At 40.3% G+C, this 16,870-nt stretch overlaps 3 protein-coding genes across 3 annotated transcripts in view; 1 reads left to right on the top strand and 2 right to left on the bottom strand.

The window, feature by feature from the left end:
- Positions 1 to 7,734, top strand: part of uba7 (ubiquitin-like modifier activating enzyme 7) — a 33,889-nt gene extending 26,155 nt beyond the window's left edge. The window contains exons 22-24 of the mRNA XM_071494232.1: positions 3,704 to 3,805; positions 4,842 to 4,924; positions 6,580 to 7,734. Coding sequence (XP_071350333.1) covers positions 3,704 to 3,805; positions 4,842 to 4,924; positions 6,580 to 6,712 — 318 coding nt within the window. The 3' untranslated portion in view covers positions 6,713 to 7,734. The remainder of the gene's footprint in view (positions 1 to 3,703; positions 3,806 to 4,841; positions 4,925 to 6,579) is intronic.
- Positions 7,735 to 8,014: 280 nt separating this feature from the next.
- Positions 8,015 to 10,561, bottom strand: LOC139630618 (PAK4-inhibitor inka2-like). The gene is made up of 3 exons (XM_071494234.1): positions 10,452 to 10,561; positions 10,298 to 10,350; positions 8,015 to 9,172 (listed from the first exon to the last, which is right to left on the bottom strand). The coding sequence occupies exons 2-3, from the start codon at positions 10,298 to 10,300 to the stop codon at positions 8,243 to 8,245; spliced, it is 933 nt and encodes a 310-aa protein (XP_071350335.1). The 5' UTR covers positions 10,301 to 10,350; positions 10,452 to 10,561; the 3' UTR covers positions 8,015 to 8,242.
- Positions 10,562 to 11,893: 1,332 nt separating this feature from the next.
- Positions 11,894 to 16,870, bottom strand: part of LOC139630654 (guanine nucleotide-binding protein G(i) subunit alpha-2) — a 46,922-nt gene continuing 41,945 nt past the window's right edge. The window contains exons 6-9 of the mRNA XM_071494284.1: positions 15,027 to 15,156; positions 14,371 to 14,524; positions 13,977 to 14,169; positions 11,894 to 13,103 (exon numbers count right to left, since the gene is read on the bottom strand). Coding sequence (XP_071350385.1) covers positions 13,979 to 14,169; positions 14,371 to 14,524; positions 15,027 to 15,156 — 475 coding nt within the window. The 3' untranslated portion in view covers positions 11,894 to 13,103; positions 13,977 to 13,978. The remainder of the gene's footprint in view (positions 13,104 to 13,976; positions 14,170 to 14,370; positions 14,525 to 15,026; positions 15,157 to 16,870) is intronic.

The following is a 16,870-nucleotide window of genomic DNA, read 5'->3' as shown; positions in this document are numbered from 1 at the left end:
CAGCTGTGTCATGTTTTAGGAGGAAGTTCAAAGCTCCGTTTATAATGCAGACTACAATATGTGGAGCAGATGAGAGATTTGGCTGTCCTCCAGCAAAAGAGCAGACAGAGTATAAACTTATATAAGTGCACCACTGTGGCTTTTCTTCACTCAGGCCCATGAAGTGGCCGTTTGTCTCGTCCTCGTCCTCTGAAGTCAAAATTCAGCGCAGAATCCTGACTGCCAGCTCTGCTTTATGTCCAAACAGACCTCTGGATCCGCAGACACCCAGTGAGACAGGACAGTACTCGAACACTGCACACTTGCAGCCAGTACCGAAGCCCTTCTCGCTAAAAAGAGGACATTATGTGACTCCTTTGTGTCACTTTGCCTATTTTACTTTATCTTTAATGCATTTAGCCTGAGCCCACTCAGAAGTCACAGTTTGTCATTTCCAAGATGGAAACTCCAAAGGTTCATGCTGATATTGTGCAGCACTTGGCACAGATTTGTCAATTGCATGTGTTGTCAACAGGTGACCTCAGTAATTCTACACTCTAAACTCAAGACAGCCTTACCCATCATTAATTGAGTTGGCTTATGTGATATTATATAAAGCTGTGTTTATCATATACTGTTTATCATATAACTGCACGTGGCCTCTCCTTTCTGTCATTTTCCGCACTGGTAATTTGGTGTTGCTCTTAGAGAAAAAAAATAACTCTGCTTCACATTTCTTCTCTTTCCCCAGAGATAACGGTTTCATTGGGGCATTTTTGTTTTGTAATGTGGAAGTTCCATGACAAAGAGATACTGTATTTGTGCTTGTGGGAAACCATTTGTAATTGTTTCCAGCAGCCAGTTTGGTTCCAGCATTCTCATTTATGTCTTTTTATCCCCTGCTGTAGTGTTGAAACGCTCACGTCACTCTACATACATCCTGACGGGGTAGTTGATTGGCTTCAGGTACCTGCCTGAGTTGTGCGACAGATATGAGAGAGAGGAAGGGAGGAGAGGGAGTAAAAATAGCCCGCATGCTTGCTTTGCATTGTGTAAAATCAGCATCTACTGTATATTTATACAAAAGCACTTATGAAAATCTCTGGCATGGCACCACGAAAAACAAGGCCCATTTTACAGTCCAACAATGACACTGCATTTGCAAGATCATTCAAAAAAAGAAAGTCTTTTGTACACCGTGCATTGTGTTCTGACCATGGAAAGTTTGAGGTTGTACTAATAGTTCACTCTGCATAAACATTAAAGAAGCTAACATGAACAGGGATGAAACGTGCATCTTGCAAAACAAAATGTGCTTTGTCTGAAAACTGGGACAAAGGACCTGGACACCCAGTCAGACTTTAGGAGAAGTATGCCTCAAGTGTGTCTCCATAACCCCAAACCCCATGAGTGGTGGGTGTTGTGAGGGCTAGTCGAAAAGTTCCCCTTGGCTGCTGGAGCAGAGATAATTGGACCCAGGTTTAGCTGGAGTTTGGTATTCGCATCTCGAGCCAAGTTTTGATCTTCACAACTTCTCTTACCAGACAGCGCCTGCGTGAGCAGGTTCCTCTGACCAAGCGGCATGTTTTGACATTTTTCTGCATGTGAGGAATCCTGGCTTATTTCAGGTCAGGTGATGTTTTGTCCTAAGGTCTTACACATGTAACTGACACATTGTGACTGAAATATTGCCCATGCTAAGGAAAGTTTATATTCAAATGATATAGTCTCTGTGATGAGAAGCAGACTTGAAATGTCATTGTGTTCCTTTATTGTTTTGGAAAGACCAGCTGTGTCATGTTTTAGGGGAAACTTGAAAACTCCATCTCTGATTCAGACTACAGTGTGTGAATCCTGACCCATTTCAGGCCAGATGATGTTTTTTTCCTCAGGTCTTACTTGTGTGGATTATGATGTTAATGATAAAAACATGATGTCATGTGATGATATCTATCCAGTGGCAGTAGAAACAACAGTGCTTATGTGTGTAGGGGTTAAATTGATTTGTCTGGTGGTCTGGTGGTATTCTGTCTTTGTTTGGGGGTCAAAGATTGATCCTATAGGGATAGTGACTTAGAGGATGCAGGGTTGCTGTTGAGTCATCCATCCCGTGAGATGTGAGGGGTGTGACGGCAGTGCTTCACGGTGTCAGTGGAGCTGTATCCAGACTCACGAGACTCCCTCATAACAGTTTTCTTGTCATACGGTCTTTATGTATCAAATGGATTCCAGATAATGACTGAAAAACATCATCCTTTAATTTGTGCCACTCTGAAATGTAAAAGGACAAAATCATCGCATTTTAGCCAGGCATGCAGTTTGACTTTTGTGGTGACAATGTCAGTTGGTGGGTCAACCACTTTAGTGTAACCCAACTAACTATTGCTTGTTTTGCCATGAAATTTTGTACAAACATTCATGTGTCCCCTGACACATGAATATCCCCTGACTTCTCCTTTAGTGCCAACATAATGCTGACATTTCTGTTTTTTAGTTAAATATCTTAACAGCCATTGGCTGGATTACCATAAAACTTTAGACTGATGTTCATGTCCTCTTCAGGATGAATTATAATAATTGGTGACCCATTTACTTTTCATCTAGAGTCATCATCATATCAGGGTTTCAGTTTGTTCAATACTTTGACATTCCCATCAGCCTCAGCCGTATTTTGTGTTTAGCTGTACATAACAAAACACTCTAAATTAAGATTTAAGTGCATATGGTAAACAAGCTGAGCATAAGCATGTTAGCATTGTCATTGTTAGAATATTAGCATGCTGACATTAGGGCAGCTAGCATGGCTGTAAATTCTTTGTCTTATTTCACATGCACCTAATGATTATTTATCCCAATATATTTTTAATTAATTACAGATGTCTATCCCCAAGGCCCAAAGTGAAGCAATGAAACGGCTTATTTAGCTTATTTATTATAGTTCACATATAAGTCCATCTAGACTTATGATGGGATCACACCAGCCGCAACCAAAAAAAATTCTTTTAGCACTCAGGGTGCTCAGGCTGCTGTTACACAGACAGACAATCACGCCCTGTTTTGACTCAATAGTTTAAGCCTGTTTACATCGCCAGATTTCAGGTGTGAGACTCACACAAGACTCAATGAACTGCAGGAAACTCAAAAAGGAAACGGCCCCTCACAGCTCAAACCTCAGCTACTTGAAGAAAAATCTGGCAAGATGTCTGGAAAAATTCCTATGTTGTTATTTCACCGCCTAGAGCAACACATATTCAGTCAGATGCCGGTTTTTATAAACCACATACTTCAACTTTTTCTCAAGTTGCACTAATATCATCTGGCCCGAATTACACTGACATGGCAATATGAATTTTTTTATTTTTTTATTTTTATTTTATGTTTTTTTACTAGTGCAGGATGATTGTAAAACTTTGAGAAGTAAGTAACACTTGTAGGTGGGAACTTGGGAAAAAAAAGCAGGAGTCACTCCAGCACATATGAGGAAGCACCTTCTTGACCTCAAGGTAGCTCATTGGGGTCTAAACCGCAGCCTTCAGGGGGCGGCTGATTGTTCTCAGCTGCTTTGTAACACAGTGATGAAAAATGAAGTCTCTCTGTCTGTGAGTGTCCAGGACTCTTGTTATGGACTCAAACATTTCCTGCACATCCCACACAGCAAGTGGTACTTCATCTGTCAACTTTGTGTGTGTCTGTGTGCTGGTGTATGTAACATGTCCATCGGCAGGTTGCAGGAGAGAAATACAGCGTGTGGGATGACTTCCATGTTGAGGGCAGACGCAGCGATCAGCAGGAAATGACCCTGGGTGATCTGCTCCAGTTTATCAAGGTAGGACCTCCTTATTCCTCTCAGACAGGAAACACGCACTTTCTCCACACCCAGTGCTACTGAGCGTACATTTTACTTATGCATGTTTTTTTTTTTTGTATAAACTTGTTCGCCCTCTTCCAGTGCACACAATGTCCATTGTTTTAAAAATGGCTGACCAATTCACACCTACCATTCACAACTTCAGGGCTCTTTTCTGCCATCATGGGGGAGGGAGATAGAAATCTTATTTCCCAAAAAGTCAAACTTTTCCTTGAGGCACTTGTTTATTTTCATACAACTTAGATTTGATGATCAGTAAGAAAAAAAGGTTGTAGATGGTTAAATTGGAAACAACTGCATAAAATCTTGTTTCTTTAATAAATAAAATGTTACCTTCAACAAAATATACAGAGAAGTACCGGGTTGTTAGATGAGTAGATAAGCATGTTGCAAGTCTAGCTTCTGTCTAAGATTTAAGCTAATTTCATGTTTCTTACTCCCTGACATCATTTCTATATCATCTGAGTTATCAATAGAGTGGGTTCCAGGCGGCTTTAACACTCTTGTATCGCAGCTGTCTTGTTTCTCTATCTCGAGTTCATAAATACTCACCACACACGCTCTGTAGGACACTGTCTATGTCTGCACTTGCAGCAGAAATGTCATGTCTGAGCACATGACTCTTAGTCTATTTCTTTCATGCACACACACCTTCTTGGCCTGAACAGACATTTGGTTTATTGATTCTGCTGCAGTTTGTTCTGAGGAGGCAAAGGGAAAATAAATTGGCAAGTGTTCTTATTTGCTCCAGGTTTCGTTTAACCTTTGACTGGCCGGGTTCCCCGTGGTTTGTTTGTGGAGATACAGCAGAGCTTCCTGAACTGCTCAAGTTGTTTTAGGCCGCAGGTCATCATCAGACCTTTAGCTCAGCAGACTGCAGTCTTTGTGGAAATAACCTCTGCATAATGCATGTAGGCAATACCTGCATTTATTGATTTATTTGTGCCGTATTATGCATTGTTATACTTTAACTGAATAATTTGTCTTTGTGCAGGAAAAGTATAACTTGACCGTCAGCAGCCTCTTCTACGGAACAGCTATCTTATACAGTGGGCAAGAGGAGCGACTTCAGCTGAGGTATGTCCGCTAAAGACAAAGATACAGTACAATGTTGCGAATACAGTGCGAGGCTACATGTGGCACACAGTCCCTTACACATAAACAATCACAGCCTCAGCAGCCTCCCATTGTTTGTTTAGAAGCCAGTGGCAGGATGAGGTGTTTCCTCTGAGCCTGTGAGGAGAGAGCCTGTTGACACACTCACATGCATCACCGAGCACTGATGATTGAGACTGCCCCTCCTCGGGTTTCTGTCTGTTTGTTGAGGCAGAGTTAAAGAGTTAAATTAGTGTGAACATTTCTGCAGTGCTGTTTGGGCCTGTTCAACACTGCAGCACGTTAAAGGCACGTTTCATAAGCCCCAGGGTGTTTGAAGTACATCAGATGTCTCCTCTTCAATTAAACAACTGAGGATAATAGATCAGGTTTGACCTAGAAAGGTTTATAGGAAATAAATTACTGGGTAAATTGAAATGTTTGATTCTAATCATTCTTGGCTTGTACCTTGCTGTGACGTCTACTGAGTGCAAGTCCTTTTTTCTTTTTTTATTGTTAAGTCTCTGGTGTTAGTGTTGTGGTTAGATTAAGCTACAGGCGGAGAGGGCAGAGTGCTGTGGACAGCAGGCCGTTCATGACAAATGCTCTTTCCAGTACTGACTTCCTGTGTAGTCGTCCTGCGCACAGCTTCCTGTGTTGGGCCAGTGAAGGTGGAATGTAGAGCTTAAAAACTTACATGATAAATTATGACAGGGGTAAAAGTACTATTATTCTGTATTTGTATTTTTGTCAACAATACCCATGCACATTAGTCTATCTCTCAATAATCATTTTTTGACCTCTCCTTTATTTGTGGCTCCAGGCCCATTCGTTCCTTACAAACAGGTCACAAATATATTGTTACATTTTGAAAAAAGGTTAAAGGAAAAATAGTTTTCTAAAATTGCACTGGAGTTTTTAGTATACATTACTCAAACAGGAGAAAACTGAGTATCTCTTGAGGACTTTGTTCTAGCTGTGGCTCAATGCACATGTGGTGCCGTAGTGAGTACTTCCTGCAGCAGGATGGCGTTTGTGGAACCAACTTAAAGTAAATACAGTGCTCATGTACATTATAATGAAGGACTGTGTTGCCTGGAGCAACTGTGTAGCTCATTAATGTGTTTTTACTAGATTTTTGATTATTATGTAGTGCAACAGCACAGAGGTTGCCAGTTTATTAGGGACACCTAGCTAAAATGAGAAGAACATATAGTGAACATATTATTATATGTTCACTATATGTTTTTCTCATTTATATATAGAAACTTAATATAAAACCTAATACAGTATAATACAACAGTCATTTATTGCAGGGCTGATGTATTAAACTGCATTAGTTTTAGCTAGGTGTTCCTAATAAACTGCCAACAGAATGTATTTCAGGCTTTGGTTATATAGACAATACATGGATTGTTTCATCGCTGGTTTTGGCCTTCTCATGGAATTTGTTGATAATAAGGCTAATTATAATGAGGCTTATTGTAATATTCATGTTCCTTAATGGTGTACAGACACTTTTCAAAAACTAAATGATTTTAAATGTATGGTAAAATGAGTACACACATCTATACTTCACATTTATACTCTCTGCCGAGAAAAGGATTGTATCTTTACACTAAATCTATTTCTTGTAGTGTGTCCGATGTGGTGAGAAGGGTCACCAAAGCCGACATCCCTCCACACAAGAAGATGCTGGAGTTGATCCCCTCGTTTGCTGAAGATGAGGACTGTGAGTCAGTACCACCCATCAGGTACCTGCTCTTGTGACGCCATCGACGTGAAGTTTCCACAGAGTTCCAGTGAAAAGCACTCACATGGAACTGGTTGACAAAGCAAACTTAACACTCCTGTGACATCCTACCATTTAAAAACATTTGTTGTTTTAGCTGACATATTGATATCTGAATTTATCTTCTATCTTTTGACCATTGTTACTCTTGATTACTATTGAAATATGTGAAATCAATAATTCCACAATCACACTGTCTAATGAGCTGCCCCGTCCCAAAAAAATACCACAAAATCCTCTGGGCTTGATGGCAAGTTCCTCATTTGGGCTTTTTTTTGTCACTTTATTAAATCCCAAAAGAGGAACCATGGCAATCTCTGATGTCCCTAGCATTAAACCACAGATTTTACCAGAGACTCCTGTTTTCTAACTTTTGGTTTTCATTTAACCTACATGTAAAATGGATCTTTTGAAAGGTCAAACTAAGGTTGTGAAGATGCTAGCCAAAGCATATGGATTAACTGATCTGGCACTGGTGCGGCAGTGCTGGACTGGTTTTGAGGTCTAATTCAGGTCAGGCTGAGCTTGATGTTGAAGGGGTGCAGTTAGACCAGTCAGCTGGCACAGTAAGTACAGTACTTTGACGAATCAGGGTCGCCACTGCCATCTGGACTCAGCTGTCATGTGTAAATCCTGTTCCAAACACACGCGTGTGCCCTCCCTCCCTGAAGAATCCCTGAACTGGTCAGAACAGAGATCTTCATCTTCTTCATCTTCAAGGAAGTGTGTATGTCCTCAGATGACTTTAATGCACATCCAACCCTTTTCCGCAACCTCACGATTTGTTTCACTTCACACCAGCACATTAACATGCTGTTGTTGTTAACATGCTCGGCTGTCTCAGTTGGCAATGTTTGAATCATGTCATGAGAAATCATCTCTGTAATTATTCCTGCAGCTACTTGCAGATGTACTTTCTATGCGTGTAATTGGCCTGTGATTGGAGGATGCTGTTTGTGATTAAATTCTGTTTGAACAATAAAGCAATGAATATGAGGAACCATGTCACATCATTGTACTTCAGTAAAACACTTCTGTTCCCTTAGCATCTTTTAAACTTTTCAGTTGATGAACATACTTTACTATGATGACCACACCCAACCTCCCATTTTCAATCAGGAAAAGAAAATTGAATTTAATGGGTTTTACAAATCTTTAACTGGTTACTGTGCGGAGTTTTTTTTTTTTTTTTAATATCTCACTTTTGATGTGGATAGCTGTTGTATTTTTATTTCTTAAAGTTCTTTGTTAGGTTATTTCATTCCTAATCAGTGAACTCATAAGATATCACAAAATACTGTATTGATGTCAGTGGCAGACAGACACGATCACCCACGCATTCTAAGAAATATTTAGACCCAGGTAGGAACAGAACACGTTTTCATTAAATACACACACAAAAACATTTATTTCAAATGTATTAACACTATAGACAAAATCCAGTTATGAAAATAGAACCATCTCATTTTAATATCTGTTAAAGGGTCAGTCCGTAGTAACAGCCTCGCTCAAATGTATCCAATGATGTCATTGCATATGATGGGTTGTCGGCTGCCAGTCTTCATGAGAGCGGTGAACTGGTAGAAGTCAGTGTCCAGTTGATGCAGTCCCGTGTGGGACTGGTGAAAGAAAGGTTTGAGAGCCTGAAATCCCACAGGACAGGAGAGCCGTTTGGGAGCCCCTGCATCCCTGCTGACCCTTGTGGAGTCTGCTGGCCTTGGCCTCACCTCCGCACTTTTAGACATCCCAGCCAGTCTCTTGCGCATATTGAGCAAAATGTCTTTAGCAAGGCGCCGGCCACCACTGGGCTTCAGTTGTGTTGGCTCAGGACATTCTGGTAGGTCCATCCAGTTCTTTATAAGGTCAGCAAAGCTGTTGTCCCCCAGAACGAGGGGCTGTCTGTTCCTGCTGCGGCTCAGTAGCGATGTTGTCCAGTCCTCCGGGTCGCTGGCCTCAAATGAGGTCCAGCGCTCCAGGCAAGCATCCGAGGTTGATTTTGGACGGATACGGCAAGAAGGTGTTCTGTTTGTGCGGAGGCAGGCAGAAGAAGAGACCCGCACGTTTCTGGTCCTCCTCAGCACCACACCTTCATCTTGCCAAGAAGCTTCAGAGTAACCCGAGTCAAAGTCCATACTCTTTTCACTGCCTGGGGAGCCTTGTGCCAGTCGTTCATTCTCCTGCTGCTCTTCGTCCTCTTCCAAGGGGCTGGCCAGGCAGCAGGCAGAGTCATATGTGCTGGCATCACTGGCATCAGAAACACGTAGTCGAGTGTGTCGCTCCTGATGTGCCCTCTGTTTGCAGAGCCGTGTTGCAGCGAAGGACCGAACACATGGTTCACTCAGTGGCCTCGGCCTGCCTATCTGCTTCAGGTCCTGCAAGGATCTCATCATGTACTGCATTTGGTCCCGGAGGCAGTCAGTCGAATCTCCTAAACACAGCTGCACAATGAGAGCGACACAAAGACTTAGTGGTGCAGGCTTTTAAAAATAACACTTCTACCAAAACAACCTAAAGTAAGAAAAGCTGCAGTCAGCTTTTGCAGCAGACACCAGAGCAGTTAGACTATGCATTGGCCAGTCTAGTTGAGGCTTGAACAGTTCCCTGTACTATTTCCAGAACTGGGCCAATAAGATTTTTACCAGCTGAGATCACTCTGCTCCTTAACCATATAACAAGTGAAGCATTCCTGACAAACCTCAGAGCAGCTTTATGGAGACCATCCCATGCAGTATGAAAATGAAAAAGTCATGGCTCTGAGAACAGGATGCACATTTTATACTGGGAAAACGCTCCCTGCCTCCTCAAGCTAGAGGGGAAGTTTGAACAAAGCAGAGTTGAATCACGGAGGAGTGCAGAGGCTCACATATCCTCACTGGATTCCCCTAACTCACAGGATGTTGACTGGTCTGTATTATAGAGCAGGAAATGACAGCTACATTTTGGAATTACAAAACGATCACGGTTTAATTATGAATCATGCTATGATTTTCAGAGAAAGTGAAATCAGTGCAAGTATAATTAGAAGATCAACTTTTTTCTGTTGTGTGTTTTGTCAGTTTTGACCAATTATTGTAATATTAAGTTTGTTGGGCCTCCCTGACCTGCCTGAGTTTGGATTGAGTTTGAGTGGTAAGGACACCACAATGCCATGATGTTATCACAGCTGTGGGTGCTGAACCATTTGGCCCCTGGGGGGGGACTTATCTGTCATACAGAGACATCCTCAGTGGGACTCTGTGGTCAGTCTGCCACTTTTAAAATGCCTTGTTCTCCTTGGTTGCTTTCACACAACGGGGAGAAGTGATTCACTCAGTTGTGTACATTTGGCAGGGACAGTTTGGTGTGAATTAACTGTGACTTGGTGGCTAACAACACACTTTACAAAATAAAGAATCTTTTCAGTCTTAAAAAGGAAAAACTAGGCTAGGCTACTGGTTAGTGCAAAATAGTCTCTGAGAGCCCTGGGCAATTATCTTTGTAATTACAATCAAGCCACTGCAATGCATCAACACAACTGTCCAAGTGTATGAAAACACGTGGGGAAAAGAAAAAGAAAAACTCACCATTGCTTGTGAGTAAAAGTCTGCAGTGAAGTTCAGGGTCCTGTCAGTTGTTTCTGCAACAACAACAACAACAATAAAACATCGTATTAGGTGAGTGATCAGTGTTTCACCGGTAGGATACACTTCTTCAGACATTAGTAGAAATCACACTCACCTTTGTACTTGCTTTAAATGAATCCCGGTACGTTCAACACCTCTCTGTGTTCTCCCTCCTCTGAGACTGATGAGGGTCTGCCAGCGGAGTTTAACGATGCGGAGCTTTTCTCTGCAGCAAATCAGGGCGGCGCGTCACAAACACAGCCAATGGCAAGTCGCCTCTAACGAGATCCCTCCCCGTCTAATTACTGTAACTGTGACTGTAACACGGTCCACATCTGGAAGTGGGCAATTAGATCCTTAATAATTAGATTTTTTTTTTTTTTTCAATTTAAGAGTAAATACTTGATCACACAACCTTTTAAAAGTGTTTTTCATGTATCCAAATCAAAAGCAATTGACCGATAACTGTATTCGATAAATAATTATTTTATTCTGGAGGACAGCCATTAATTGTAGTTTCCGTGGGCTGTGTTTATTTATTGTCTTATGTCTTATTTAGCCATTTATAAACGACACTTACAAAAGTTGTCTTGGACAAATGCTGTGCGGTACTGCATAGACGTGAAATCTAGGCCTATATGATGCCACCTTGTGGATGTTGTTAACAGGACCTCCCATATCACCATCCTCCATTGTCCCTGAATATAAACCTTTTCGCAGCCTTTTTTAAAAGGTGCAAACGGTCCATTTAACATCCTTCTCTTAATGGTTGTTTTGAAATGCAAACATGCTATTGAGATCAAGTGATGCTCTTATTTCATTTGGAGATGAGCAAAGCATGCATGACTGCACCTCCTCACCTCACCTCTTTGGATGTTGATAATACTTTGTATTGTAATTCAGTGGTGAAAGAAATACCCAGGGCCTTTACTTAAGTGGAAGCGCCAACAGAAAGATGCAAGCCAAAGTCTTGCAGTCAAAATCCCCACCGAGCAGAAATACATATACAAGTATAAGCAGTAAAATGTAGTTAAGTCGCATAAAGCAGCAAATGTAAAAGTACTGATTCAGTAGAAACACTGCCCATATGACTGATTAATATATACAACATCATTAGATTGTTAATACTGATGCAACAGTGCATCACCAGCAGTTAACTGGTTAACTGGTTGACATGGAGCAAGTTTAGTCCCGTTGTTATCATCCTTTCTTTGAAAGTTTTCTCCAATGAAGTATTAATAATGATAATTTTACCTCTTTGGGCTTCAAGTAGTTATGTAATGAAACATCAGAGGAATTTAGTGAGTGGGCAATCACTTTTGTTGGACCTGCTAACAACTCACACCATTTATTTCATAAGCTTATCATCTTTTTTTTTTTTTTTTTTGTAAATATATAACCATCTGTCAAATGAATGTAGTGTACTTACTGCCTGTGCATTTCTATTTCTGCTCTACAGCTGTTCATCTTCAGGACAGTTTTGGTCCAAATGTGAAGGAACAGAATAATTTGCTGTTCGTGCATTTTCCTTTGACACATCACACTGCAGAATAAACGTTCATGTGACCAAACTTTTATTTACATTGAACAATATTAATGAACGACTATCATCCATTTGTCTCAGTGGTATGGTGCATCTTAATTCATGGGTTATGTGAACTGAAGTGGAGTAGAAATAGCCCTAATTCACACTATGAAGATAGCATGTCTCTAAAGAACAAGTGTAAACATATATCAAGGCACAAACATATGGAAAAAGACTTGGAAATGAAACAAATACAGAACAATCCATGTTAGGAACAGACATAACCACTTAAAAATCTTGCAGATATCTTAAAAGTGACACACAACCATTTCTCTTTTGTTTCTTTAAAGAAGTTACTTAAGGAATGTTATTCAGTTTGTGGGGGATACAGGCTAGTCTATGGACAGTCATGCAGAACAATGCACTATAGTACAACTGTGAATATTGATTCTGTGTAAACATTGTACAAAAAACATTTTCCCTTCATCCATTTCCATTCGCCATGCTTGTTTGTTTTCTTCTAAAAAATAAGCTCTGTGCAGTCAAAAGCCTCATAAAATGCCAACATTAGTTAACAGAAGTAAATGGGGTTTTTATAAAAAAGTTGTTTTTGTACTGTATTCTGCTATTAAACTTCAAAAGCAAAAGGGAAAGGGAAACAAAAACCTAAAAAACTCAAATTTAACAGAAATCAGAATACAAAAAAAAATGAGACAACTACCATTTAAACAAGTGGCTCCCAAACAGGTCCATAAAGGTTTTTTGATGAAAAAAAACAATACTTAAATTTTACTGTATTTTCATTTGTCATGTGGCTTGATAAGATAATGCTATTATGATAAGTTTTATTTCCAACAGTTATTTTCCACTTAGGCCAGTCAGCTCATATAATTTATGTTCTAAATCTAATTAAAAAACAACAATTCTCAGGTGAGTGCCTGGACTGTTAGTGGTGCTTTTCCAGTGAGGGGGTTCTAGATCAAATATCTATGTGATCAGTATTTAATTGGTACTCAGTATGAATAGTATGAGAACCCCTGATCAAGAGCAGTAAGAAATATATATAAAAATAATAATAACACATTAGACAGAGAACGTGATGGTTGCAAATCAGTGATCGTTTAAGTTCTTTGAGGTCTCCCCCCTAGAAATCAAGTCTGTTATGGTTTTCATTATGAAAAGCAGTAATCATCACATGGCTGTTGCAGTCTCTCATGCAGTCTGTGTGCGTTGGGCATCATCCTGCATGAAAAGAAAGATGAAAAAGAATGAAAAGAAATACAATATAATTGTTGCTTCACTGTTTTGATTTTCAAGAGTTTGAGTTAGGGTTAGAGCTCAAAGAAATAGTCCCATCCAAAAACTGACAGTTTAATCTGACAATCTGACCAGTCACTAGGTGGTGTAATTCATTCAAAATGTGGTTTGAAATATTCACATTGTGGCCAGATTTAACCGGGGAGTGCATTATTTTTACCTGTTTACCAGTCCAGTAAACAAATCTACCAGTTTGATGCATGTCAGTAAAATTAACTAACCATCCAAAATAAAGCAGCTAGAGCCTCCAATTTTCTCACTTTTAGGATGCAAGTCATCTAGAAGGGCTAAAAGTAACTTACATTATTGATTAATCTGAAAATTATTTTCTTGATTATTTATTAAGTATTTAAAATGTCACAAAACAGTAAAAATTTCCATTAGCATTTCTGAGAGCTCAAATAACTTGTTTTTTTTCCCCCCTGACCAACAGTCTAAAACCTAAAGATATTCAGTTACCCATTGAATAAGATGAATACAACCAGCAAATATTCACATTAGAGAAGGTGGAACAGTGGAACAGATGGAGTTTTTGCAGTTTTTTCTAAATGAGTTAAATAATAAAGCAGTTCTTAAATCTATGCCAATTAATTTTCTGTCATTCAACTAACTAAGCTTGATTAAATTCCGAATGTACAGACTATTATATATCATTATTTACTGATGAAATACTGGGTTGTACAATTATGCATGCTAATCAATAGGCCACTTAAATGGCATAACAGCTGTTCCAAAACATTTTTTGATTTCAGGCTTTACAGTAACTTCCCCACCCACCCTGACATCCCTCTGTCCTACCTTTAGAAAAGACCACAGTCTTTCAGGTTGTTCTTGATAATGACGTCAGTGACGGCGTCAAAGACAAACTGCACGTTCTTGGTGTCAGTGGCACAGGTGAAGTGGGTGTAGATCTCCTTGGTGTCCTTTTTCTTGTTCAGGTCCTCAAACTTGGTCTGAATGTAACTGGCTGCTTCATCAAACTTGTTGGCTCCTGGTGAGCAACAGTTTGGAGAGTTGAGTAGGTCATTTTATTAAAGAGAACACACTAGGTTTTTTTAGGTTGTGATTTGTTTGTAAGCCAGTTTAATGCCGACTGCAGCCACAGCGACCTGTCTGTGGTTTTACTGCAAATGTTTCAGTATTAAAGCACTGCTCTCAGGTGCAGCACCGCCACTGATATCCCACTACATACCTGTGTACTCGGGGAAGCAGATGGTAAGGGGACTGCGTGTAATCTTCTCCTCAAAGAGATCCTTCTTGTTGAGGAAGAGGATGATGGAGGTCTCAGTGAACCACTTGTTGTTGCAGATAGAGTCAAATAGCTTCATGCTCTCATGCATTCGATTCTAAAGAGGAGCAAAAATCAGTCATGATTTGTGCTTTTTTTCCACTAAAGCATAACAACACATCAGAGCTGCCACCAGGGGACAATATTGTGTAATAATCTAAATGTGAGGGGTAACCAGTGCAGGGGAGGTTCTTCACAGCAAGGTTTGACCATGTCTCTCTTGACCACTCTTGTTAAATTGATAAGCTGTTCAAGAAATTGAGGTCAAATGGTTCAAATCACTTGAATAATTAGCCATTAGGATTTATATTACATAATTGCACTCCACTGGTTCAACTGTATATGTATCATTAAACTCCAATGAGCCAATTTTACCACCTGGAGCTCACTATTATTAAGCTATAACAAGAAGCAATGAGAAATGTTAAAAGTCTTCTAATGCCGCACAATCGAAACAACCTCATACTGAAAATGAGCAAAAGAGCAGATTTATGTAGCTTGTCAAGTTCATCTGTGCAGAGGAAGATACACACACATCAAAAGATGGATTTCTTTCTTACCATCTCTTCATCCTCAGCCAGCACCAGGTCATAAGCACTCAGTGCAACACAGAAGATAATGGCTGTGACTCCTTCAAAACAGTGAATCCACTTCTTTCTCTCTGAGCGTTGGCCTCCCACATCAAACATTCTGCAAGGGAGATGAAGCACAGGAGACATATTGTGTGTTTGTGTGTGTTTGTGCTGGTAGGGGGGAAGAGGCCACAATGAAAGACAGTAAGGTGAAACTGATAGAGAACAGGGCGTTGAAGAGGACATTTCAGGAAGAATGACAGCGAAGAAGGAAGGAGAAAGTTAGGATGACATTCCATCCCTGGATGTGCATTAAGTTTTCATGAGGCTACTTTGAGAACAAAGGTGGTGGTGAGGAGGTGGAGAGGTGCCCGTCAGATATCTGATAAAAGATTGCAGGGTCAAAGCAGGCTATAAGAGGCAGGCATTTATATTCGGAGCAAAGCCCCGGTTGATGGGGAAGCTGAGCGCTGTGATCCAAGCTGTTAGAGGTGTGAGCAAAACCCCGCAGAAGTGATAATAGTCTACCACATCCAGGACAGCTGCCGCGCTTGGATTATACAGGCGACAGATATATAAGGTCTCTGTGAAGCCACAATCTGTTTAAGTTAGAAAACGCTCAAGAAGCACTATCTTGATGAATCTAAACAAAACCAAAAGGTGGCATTTCTCTGTATCTATACGTATTTCCTTTTCATACTTATTATGGCAAACAGGACCAAATTATAAAAATGTGACTTTCTTCTTATTGATTGCCTGCATGTATTATTCAGGCCAAATATTGAGGCAGTGAGAGAAGGTAAATATCAGAGAGTTTATTAGGAAGCAGGTCACACCAGAGCCATGTGGCTGCCTTTTTTTTACTAGCCAGATCTCTTTGGCTACTTTACAAAGGCTTGAGTTTTTATACACTGCTCGAGAACTAAAAAAAATGACAAAACCAAACAGACATAGCCTCTTCATATCTTTACTCTTTGCACTTTTATATAACATATTTAACATATAGCCCTATACTCCATACATTAACTGAATCTGCTTTAGCGTAGGTCCTGATATCACGTTTAAACACTTCTATTAGGAGATACATCTATAAATCCATTACTGTCCCACACATGAGTGCTCAGGCTGGGTCAGAGCATATTTTATGTAAGATCTACAGTGCTGTGCCATGGAGGACATATTGAAACGTCAACACTAAATAAAGCTCTAGTTTTATTGAGCAAGAGAAGAGTGGGCAAGCCTAATTTATTTATTCGGCTCTCAGTGCAATCGTGATAATTAGCCTTTTAATTGCTGCTATAATGTGGCTTCTGAGTAGCTGAGTTGCACATTTCATGGCGGCAGGGTCAGTCACCCCCTTGATGCTTTTCATGTTGGGACTAAAATTACGTCTAGCAATTTCTGGGTAATGCTGTAAACTAGGTGTATGACCAGCGTTTCGTTATGCTTTTGTTTTAGTGTTCAGAGCAGGTGCAGGGGAGGCTGGTATTGCAATGTCACTGCTTACACAGTGGAGGATCTGATTCAATGAAAACATATGGAGATGTAACATGTATTCATCCTGCTACTTTAATATCAAACAGCACCGAGGACAACTACATTTTATTCTGTCTTCTTCAGTTTCATGTGTTGTTGCGTGGTTAATAAAACTAACTGACAACTGGCAGTTTTTTTTATGTATCAACAAATAACGCAGTAGGCAAGCATCCGAGGTGAGAGAACACTAGGCAGGATATATAACCACTCAGGTTACCTAATGTCAAATACACCCTCTGACTGTGGGCCAGCTGCTAAGTGACAGTTCCCTGAACTTTCACATCGGTTGCAATTGG

Source organism: Trachinotus anak, unplaced genomic scaffold, assembly GCF_046630095.1.
Source record: "Trachinotus anak isolate AG129_WGS33_773 ecotype Australia unplaced genomic scaffold, CSIRO_AGI_Tana_v1 ptg000013l, whole genome shotgun sequence".
NCBI classification, from domain to species: Eukaryota; Metazoa; Chordata; class Actinopteri; order Carangiformes; family Carangidae; genus Trachinotus; species Trachinotus anak.
This window is presented reverse-complemented; position numbering and strand designations above follow the sequence as displayed.